This window comes from Plectrocnemia conspersa, unplaced genomic scaffold (assembly GCF_051122295.1).
Source record: "Plectrocnemia conspersa isolate PC_06_02 unplaced genomic scaffold, ASM5112229v1 ptg000008l, whole genome shotgun sequence".
Classification (NCBI taxonomy): Eukaryota; Metazoa; Arthropoda; class Insecta; order Trichoptera; family Polycentropodidae; genus Plectrocnemia; species Plectrocnemia conspersa.
The window spans coordinates 18,378,369-18,388,604 of NW_028277172.1; the positions used below are offsets into that span (position 1 = coordinate 18,378,369).

Sequence of the window (10,236 nt, forward strand, 5' to 3'; positions counted from 1 at the left end):
ATCTGCATTTTCACATTAAGATGAAATCTGCATTAAGCAAACTATGATAATTGCTTTTTAAAAGTATGTAGAGAAGCAAAAATTAACAGATTATCTAATGCAGTAAAACGTACTAAATTTCTATTGCTGTGGAAGACATGTGGTTCCAACAAAATGGCGCAATTTACAACACATCGGGTGCAACGTTGGATGTTTTGCGTGATAAAAGTTCGGAATATTGGATCACCTTCTATTTTAAGTCACAATGTAACAACCATGGAGTATTAGCCGTGTTTTATAATAAAACAGTTTGCTGTGTTTTTATAATTTGTCTACAGTTTTATGAAAGTTAATTATTATTATATATCCCTAAAACAGAAATGTAAATCTTATTACAGATTTATAAATTAGTCATATATGTAAGATTATAATGCTATATTAGTTTCAATTATTTAGATTAAACAATTTATTTTTAGCTAATTTGTAGCTAGCGAAAGCATGATTCCTTAAACGGAAAAGCTACGTCTGCCATATCGACAAATTGAGGTAACCGATCAAGACACGACACGACAGCCATAATTTGATATTGTGAACAAACAAATAGCACCTACTTTTTTATGATATTTGCTAAATGTTTTTTTAATAATATAATATTTATTTTAAAGTTTTCTACCGTTTGATGGGATTTTTCATATAAGGATAAATTAGCGATATCGTTTCTATAATATTTAGTTGAGAAATTATTAGATTATATTGTAAATAGTGGGGTTTCTAAAAGAAAATCTTGTTGTTTAAAATTTGTAATAATGTAATAATATTTTTTAGTTATTCAAGTATTTTTAAAACTTTTCTTGAATTATTTTTCTCAGATGATAGATTTAGATATAGAAATAAATGTAATGAAATAATAAAAAAAAATATGATAGTGTTCAATATTACCCCTCGTTTATTGATCTCGTTCTAGAGAGTTCACAGAAATCGTTCAGAGAATCCATCAGACGGCGGCGTCACATTTTAAAAATAAAGTTTGAGATGAACTGATTCATAGCGATTCTAATAATAGTTGTTTGTGTGTCGGGGTATGGCCGCGAATGCATTGTTATGGTCGCGAGCGCGAGCGGTCAGCTGCGGAGTCGCGAATGGAAGACTGGGAACAGCGGCTGATGGAGCTTCCTTGCTACGATGTCACCGCCGACAGGGAAGAGGGCATACACCAGCGGGTCTGCCTTGCCGCCAGGGACGGGCTCTCCATGCTGCTCTTTCTGCTGCTCAACAATTGCCAGCCGCACAAACTGCCAGTGCTGCTTAATTCGGTACGACTTCTTCTTCCTCCATCTCCTCCTCCTCCTCATCCTCCTCATCCTCCTCTTGTTTTTCTATTCCGTCAACAAAAACATTCGGGAAATTGCGCACAAAAGCACACATTTGCACAATCACTCTATTTGAACAAAGGATCGTCTGTCAAACCCGTTTTGACGTTCGACGCTCCTGTTAATAACATAACCTCAACCTCATTTGTCACATTTGTACTATTTTTATAATTATTTTACAAATCATTTTATTATTTGCCGATAATATTAAATCAATGTATCTATTGACTGTTTTGTATTTCGTCGTCGATTTGTATGAACTTTGTATTTATTATATATAAAAATATATAAAATTGCAAATTCTCGAAAATAATTATACAATTTTATATAACCGTGAACAGTCGGATGCTTATTTGTTTCAATGGAGTTGAGGAATCAAAAATTATATTATAAAATATTTTTATCAAATATTTGAGGGTGAGTTTATGCATAATGATTCATCAGTGTACCATTTGTATTAGTGAATTATAATCAGAAAGTGAGAGAATGAACCAAATTATATGTCCTTTCTAGATGCTTATGTAATTGTATTTTGCTAAGTCACTAACCATATTAGCAAAAGTATTATACATATGTTGATAGTTTGTACAACTTCTAAAATTCTAAAGGTAATCAATGGAACATAAAAAACATTTTATTGTAACACCTAAGAATTAAGAGCAATTAAAAAACTTTTAAAAAGAATATTATTCTTTGGCTTCATTTAAAATGGAAACTAAGATGCTTTTTTCTCTAAGGGATTCTACATAATTCCACATAGCGAAGCTTCGTTTAAATAATAAAGCTATATGAATCAACCCTTGAGAGAAATCACCATTTAAAACAAAACGCAATACGAGAGCACCCAGAAGTAGAGATCGCCACAAACTTTTCATTGTTGTCAATGGTTTCGTGATTATTGCGCAAACGAAAATTGTGATCATAAATGATAAATGAACACATATCTATATTTAAGAATATATATATAAAAAAATAATGTCCATATATATTACAGATGTTAATATGATTTTAATTTACAAATAGCATGTTTATAAATTATTTTACAATTATATTGGTAATTTACTTTGATATGATATACTTACATTTCCTATTATTACACAAATTTTTACCTTAAAATCGAGAAAAATATAAAGCAGAAAATTAAAACTAAAATATATTTGAAAATCAAATACCTATGTTCAGAGTTTTCCTGTGCGTAATTTTCATTTGCGCAATTATCCAGTCACCGTTGCCAATATTTCTATAACCATTTATTACGCACAAACAATAAAATTTATCCTCAATCAAACTAAAGTTTTAAATATTTATTCCGTCTTCAAGAATATCTACAAACTGTTATTGTTGGTTTTCATTTGCATATTAAATTAAACATTATATGTAACATTTTATTTTCGATCATAATATAAGATTGAAAATTTTAACTGATCAACAACAAGATGTACCTTATAATGATCTTATATAAAATTCTTCCCTACAGTGGTCACAAATATCAGGTAAATTTCTGTATGTGATAGGATATTGTTGCAACATCACAGTAATTAGTATTTATATTGATATCTATCAAAAAATGCCAAGTAACTAATAATATATGTGATATCACAAAGAGCACATGTCCATGACTTTTCACTCTATAAATACTTTTGAGTGTTTTTATTCGCTTATATTTATACTACTGCTTTGTTTTGATTCTATATAACTATGTACACTATCAGTCAACAGTTTAAGACCAAAACCTGCAATAATATTCAGTCACGAATCCACCCTTATTTCTTATTACTATTAAAAATATTGTTACCCAATTAATCGCTTAAAGGCGTGTCCCGCATTTGTGCGTATTTTTCATATAATCTATTGTTTTTTTTGCGTTAGGTAATTTATTTTATTGATATTTTATTATTCTAATGCTTATCTTATTTTATTTCTCAGAATTTAAAACAATCTGACAAAGATTTGTTGAAATCTGTTTTATGAATCATAATTGTATTGCTATTATTTCACAAAAAAACGGGTACCATTTAATAGGGAATTATTTTAACAGATATGTGCATTTATGTAAGACAAATCTTCGATTTTTTCTTTGGAAAAGGATTCGTTGCAGAGTTATTCATGGGGTGTTCACTGTTCTGACCAACAGTAATGCACAAATAATTCCTTTTATAGAACAATTATTTTATATATTGCTCATTTAAATTGTCCTATAAAGAAACGTGTTTTTTCGAGTCAATATTCTAAAAAATATATTTATTATTTACCTTAAAAAAAAAATAATATACTATTTTATTACCAAAAAGCGTTTGTCACGAGAATAAAATGAAAAAAATACGAATGCGCTTCAAAATAAGACAAGATTGATGCAAAATTTTATAAATGGATAAAATCGGAGAGTATTTGTTAGATGAACACTCGACGAAAAAATGTGTCCTAACTGTATTGTGTCAACTATAAGGCAAATGTTTTTCAGCAGCGAGAGTTAAAAACCTCGTTAAAATAGACGGGATTTAAAAAATTAAATTTAAAGCAATTTTTAATAGCAAGTGTTACATATGGACAGACATTTAAACAGGCCAGGTTTTATTTTACAACGCTCCCTAACACTTCAAAATTGTGCAGGGTGTTTTTACAAATTAAAGAAAAAGGAGTATTAAAAAATGTGATTTGGCGACACACTAATCGCCACATTTAAATCTAATTGAGTGTTTAGGGGATGAGCTTGATCAGAAAAGTCGCCAGCACTCACTAAATTTCTAAAAAAGTTTTTCTGATTTATATTCCGATTTGATTTGCATCCAACAGTATTTTTTCTGTTTTTTTTTACGACTTTTTATATTATCATTGTTTTTATTTTTGAAAATCTGGTCACTATATACATATTTTTAATGACACCATGTCAAATCGACGGGTTTGTACCCGTAAATCTAGTGTTGAAAATATCAACAAAAATTAGTTTGGTTTAACCGTTAATAAAAAGCATGAGTCTCCCAGGTGACTCTTTATAAACAAAACCATTGTGGTCTTATGGGTTTATATTTTATTTTTAGCCTATTGAAATAGACGGAGTCAGGTTTACGCCGTTAATCGCCGCATCGCGAAACGGCCATGACGATGCTGTCAAAATCTTACTAGAAAAATTTATAAATCATGTCGATTTGGAAGTCGAAGCCACCGTCAGGATAGAAGAATATGTAATCGACGGAGCGACTGCTCTCTGGGCGGCAGCCGGAGCCGGTCATTTGAAGATAGTCAAAGTATATCTCATTTATTTTACTTTTATTTATACATACTTGATCATTACATTATATTTCAGCGATTAGCCAAAGCAGGAGCTCAACTGGACCATGCGACGCATTCGCTATCGACACCGCTCAGGGCGGCTTGCTTCGATGGCCGTTTGGACATTGTCCGATTTCTGGTGCAACGCGGAGCCAGCATTCACTTACCCAATCAATTCAACAACACGTGTTTGATGATAGCCGCATATAAAGGCCATCAAGATATTGTAAGTGTTTATTTTATCGGAACTGTTAATCGAATCATATCTAATAACATCTTTTTACTGTTCAGGTTACATTTTTATTAGACAAAGGAGCAAAAGTCGAAGATAGAGCGCAATGCGGCGCTACTGCGTTACATTTCGCCGCCGAATCCGGCCATACGGCCGTAGTGAAAATACTGTTGGATCGAGGAGCGAAATTAGTCCCGAACGAAAATGGCATGACAGCTTTGATATGCGCCGCGGAAAGGACGCGCTCTGCCGTAGTAGAAATGTTAGTAGAAAGATCCGAAGTCACTAGAGAACACGCTATAGAAGCGATGGAATTGTTAGGAGCTTCGTTTGCGAATGATAAAGAACACTATTGTTTATTAGTGAGTTCACTACTATTTAATTTATATTTTATAATTGATTACATTATTATGTAATTGTTCGATTTCATTGTAGTCGGCTTACGATTTCCTTAAAAAAAGTATGGAAATGAGATTAGGAAGTGCAGAAAAGGAGACTATACCTAGGTTACCATCTCCTCCTATACCGGCTTATAATAATTGGCAGGAATGCACATCATTAGAGGTATATTTTTAAATCTTGATATTAGATTTTAGTCAATAGAGAATTCTTAATCTTTCGGTTAATTTTAGCAACTTATGGGTATCAGAGACGACGCTGCTGCATTACACATGGAAGGTTTAGCAATCAGAGAACGTATATTAGGACGCTCCTGTCCTGAATTGCCTCATCCGATAGTTTTTCGCGGAGCCGTGTTCGCTGATGATGCTCGATTCGATCGGTGTCTCTCTTTATGGTGGCACGCTTTAGAACTTCGCCAAGAAAATAACGTACGTTAATATTGCGATACGTCTACGTATACTTTACTCTAATCTCTTTTTATTCAATAATAGGTATCCGTATTCAAAGACCTTCTCAGGTTTGCACAAGTATTTTCACAAATGTTACATATAGGAATCGAATTGCCGTTTACGCAGGTATGTTTTGTTATATTGTGATATGCATTAATATTGAAACATGTATAAATTGCTTTTTAATCATTGCAGATAGTGCAAATATTACAAGCATGCGCTTTAGAATTGAAAAGGAACAGAGATAGGCTAGATAATCCTGGAAAGAAAGACGACGTAGACGCATTACATGTATTATATTGCAAATTTTATATATTGTAAATTATATTCATCAATAAGGTTTCTTATGTGTGTTCTTATATGATTTTCAGGAAGAATACGAGAGTAATATCCGAACGACTCTCTATTTGATAACAATTATTGCTACTCTTTTGGATGCTAGCGAAAAAGGAACTATCATAGGAAGGTGCATCAATTCACCGGAAGAGATCAAAGCATCTAAGTGTGCGATTTATTGGGTGATCAAGCCGAATCCTAGGATAAGAGACAGACAGACTCTGTTGCATCTAGCGCTCAATCCAAATATGCCTGTAGACGATTTTCACACAAATGACATCTGCAAGTGAGTTACTTCATTGTGGCTATAATAATTCCATCAACGAGATGTACTTTTAATTTATAAAAAGGATGAGATTCTATATCACAAAAAAAATGTATTATGTATTTATTTATTGTAAATCTTCCGTTGCAATATAACAGGCGTTAGTCCAATGCGTTACAATGGGGAAAACACATTTAAATACTACTAAGTAGTAAATAACACCAGACTAAAATCAGTAACATATATTTTATTAATTAAAATTCAAAATCAATAGATGCCACTGTGCACAACCTAGCTCGATTTTATTCCTGATTATTCATCCATGACATTAGGAAAATCTAGAAAAACTTATCTGTGATATTCACTAATCCCATTCTCCCAGAATGTTAATAAAACACTAGGGTCTGTTTTAATGAGTTATCGCAGTAAATTGATCACTGACAAGTCACAACTCATATTAAGGTTTATTTCAGGATCATCTACAAAAATTTAAAATTAGTATTACTTAAAAAAATAACCGTGACATTTATAAATAAATCTTTGTTTAGACGCACTTCTAGTTTTATGCTCATAATCTGCATTCAACACTGCCTACTTTTATTAACTCAATATTTATTTTAATAAATAAAATTGTTTATCTAAAATCATTCTTCACAGGACATGCAATCATATATTATGATACGCTGTTTTATGTTTTTCATTCAAGAGAATACAATATTATTAATATGTTATTTAATAATTTATATTTAAGCATCTATATCTCGACAATGTTTAACCCTTTGAGTCCTTTGTTCACACGTGTTAGACATCTGTTTTTTACTGGCAGCTCCTACGTCCATAACGTCTGAACATTTTTTCTCAAGTTATTTAAAATTATATCTTAAAATTAATAATATAAATAAAACGTAATTTAAATATTTTATTTATTATATCTATATAATATATTAAAATAATAAATTAACACTCACCGCGGATGGCTTCTATAGAAGTCATCAAGAAAATCGCCAGTACTCATTGGGCACCCAAAGGTGCCATAAACCTTTGAGCCTAATAAATAATATGGTTATTTAGTATAATTTAAGGCTGCAAATTACTTGAATTTATTGAACCATAATATTTAAAAAAAAATATGGCATGAATAGGTGCCCCCCACGTATTAACAAATTTCGAAATGGTGCGCAAAAATATCAGCCGCGGTGAAAGGGTTGATTAGACACTTCTCATAAATAATAAATTTTTACAATCTAATAAGATTAATATTAGTACATTTTTTGAATTAATGTCAATTAAATTCTATTCAATAAAAAAATGTATTCCAATTAAAAAAAAATTCTAGTAATAAATGAATAAATTAATTTAATATAGGGTTAATATAGTAATTATTTTATGTTTCTGTTCAAACTGGTCGATTATAATTTGCTCTTAAATAGTATTGTCGCTATAAATTAAGGACGGAATAAGCTAGTCCGTAACGTTTCAGACTAGTAACTGAGGTTGCGGGTTCGAGTCCCGGCAGTGGCACACAAAAAATGCACTATTATAAAAAACGGCCTCAGCTACAGTGACATCTATTGCTTATAAATTATATTACACATAATAATTTATAATTATTAATATAGATCTCACCGATTCCCAGACTTTCAGTCTAGTGGTTAATACTTACTTGTAGGTATTTATTATATCTGATTGACTTACTTAGTTGGTACAGATTTACCCCGTTGTAACGCATTGGGGCTTACGCCTGTCAGGTTACAACTGAAGATTTAATAAAAATAAATAAATAAATAACAGATTAAAGCTGAGCTTTATTTACTCACACTTTTTAACAAAGTTTCTGAGCATTTATAATTATAAACTGACCATATATTTTTAATATTACTGAATTTCATTTAAAAGTTTATGATTAATAATTTATAATTATTAATATAGATCTCACCGATTCCCAGACTTTCAGTCTAGTGGTTAATACTTACTTGTAGGTATTTATTATATCTGATTGACTTACTTAGTTGGTACAGATTTACCCCGTTGTAACGCATTGGGGCTTACGCCTGTCAGGTTACAACTGAAGATTTAATAAAAATAAATAAATAAATAACAGATTAAAGCTGAGCTTTATTTACTCACACTTTTTAACAAAGTTTCTGAGCATTTATAATTATAAACTGACCATATATTTTTAATATTACTGAATTTCATTTAAAAGTTTATGATTAATAATTTAATTGTTTGCCTTATATAAGAAACGTTACTGTTTGTGGATAGCAATACATTCTTAGAACAACTAGAGCATAGGCGACGAAATTATATCTTTATATATATATATATAGATAGGTTTTATTCAAATAGTAAATTTTCCGGTACTTAATTGAGTTCTGTTATTTTTAATAGATTTCCCTGTTTTTTAACGTGCCGACTGTTACTACAATGCGGCGCAGATGCCAATGCTCAAGACTTGAACAAAAACACACCCTTGCACTACTTGGCGCGGAGTAGCGCCGGTATCTGCAGCGAAGATATACCGTTTGACGCTTATAACAACATGGTCAACGATCTGCTATTGTACGGAGCACACTTTGATACCGTCAACATCGAAGGATTCACTCCTTCTGATCTATCACAGCCAGGTATGACTTTTACATATAACATTGTCAATATAAACACATTGCTAATTGTACCGTCGACTATTCATTCAGGTCCAGTGGAAGCCGTGCTGAAGAAGATATGGCAAGGAAGACTAGCGTGTTTGGCGGCGCAAGCCATCAGCCGACACGGCCTGTCTTACCGCGGTTTGGTTCCTACACACTTACACTCGTTCATACAGCTACATGGTCATTTAGGTTAAGATTTGATCGAGACTCGAGGATCGAATGTGTTCATGTATATTGTAATACATACATACATATGAAGCTTAGACATTGACTTGTATATGCCATGCATATATGTAAATGTACCATTATATTGTTAAGAGTGTATATTTTATAAAGTCAATTTTGTGAACGAACTGAAGGAGTCATGTGATGAAAATCTATAAGATTTGTTTTGAAAAACATGCCAAAATTTACTGTGCTATTTATTTTTGACTGTGAAAAAGTACTTACAAAAATATATAAAATTATTTTATAATACGACGAATAATTACAGTAAATTATATGTATAGATTTACTGTACCATACGGAAAGTATGTATGGAAGAAAATACCAAAAATTAATTTATATTCTATTTAATTAAAAGTAGAGCATTTATATTAAATTGATCAAAAAAGTTATATCAAAACAATTACTCTAATATAATATTTTAAATTATTTGATCTCAAAAATTACTCAATTTGATTATTAATGCTAACTTCAGTCTATTAAAATATTTTAAGATTTTGTCTCTAAACAAAGCTAAATGCTTTGGCAGCATTTCAATAGTTCAATAGAACCATATTTAATAATGTTCTCGTACGAGTTGTATTTATACTCGTCGCTCTTATAGGCAATATTTGAAAGCCTTAATCGCCTGCGAATATAATACTTGTTATAACATATATACATTGTATATTAATGTGAATAATATTAGTTAATTAATAACATATTGAAAATGGAGACTGCAAATCGATTGCTGTGTGATATGTACTATTAAAATTGTGAATAAATGTGAACATATGTAAAAATAAATGTAAATACATGCACATGTGTACATATATACATACAAGCACTAATATAAACATATATTATTTTAAGTCTTTTTTATTTTTATTTATTTGACATGAAAGGTGATTCGTTTTTTTAGTGATCGTCTGGAATTATTGAAATTCTTGGCACTGGATTCAGTCTTCAATTTTTTGTAAGATCTAAAAGCAGGACAAAGGTTTATAAAAATGGACTAAATTAGCGAGGTCATCTATGTTTGGTTTCGAGTGCATTTGAAGTTTGGTTAAAAGGTACT

At 31.1% G+C, this 10,236-nt stretch overlaps 1 protein-coding gene across 1 annotated transcript; it reads left to right on the top strand.

The window, feature by feature from the left end:
- The first annotated feature begins 1,077 nt into the window (after positions 1-1,077).
- Fem-1 (protein fem-1 homolog B) lies at positions 1,078-10,030 on the top strand. The gene is made up of 11 exons (XM_088189878.1): positions 1,078-1,292; positions 4,388-4,594; positions 4,654-4,845; positions 4,911-5,213; positions 5,287-5,415; positions 5,484-5,681; positions 5,745-5,828; positions 5,898-5,993; positions 6,074-6,324; positions 8,695-8,930; positions 9,000-10,030. The coding sequence occupies exons 1-11, from the start codon at positions 1,119-1,121 to the stop codon at positions 9,146-9,148; spliced, it is 2,019 nt and encodes a 672-aa protein (XP_088046004.1). The 5' UTR covers positions 1,078-1,118; the 3' UTR covers positions 9,149-10,030.
- Positions 10,031-10,236: the final 206 nt, after the last annotated feature.

Excerpts from the sequence above, each read along its gene's own strand:
- Fem-1 (XM_088189878.1), top strand. The coding sequence starts at position 1,119 with ATGGAAGACTGGGAACAGCGGCTGATGGAGCTTCCTTGCTACGATGTC. Across the intron at positions 5,682-5,744 it reads AACTTCGCCAAGAAAATAAC|GTATCCGTATTCAAAGACCT; the intron begins GTACGTTAATAT and ends ATTCAATAATAG. Across the intron at positions 5,994-6,073 it reads ACGACGTAGACGCATTACAT|GAAGAATACGAGAGTAATAT; the intron begins GTATTATATTGC and ends TATGATTTTCAG.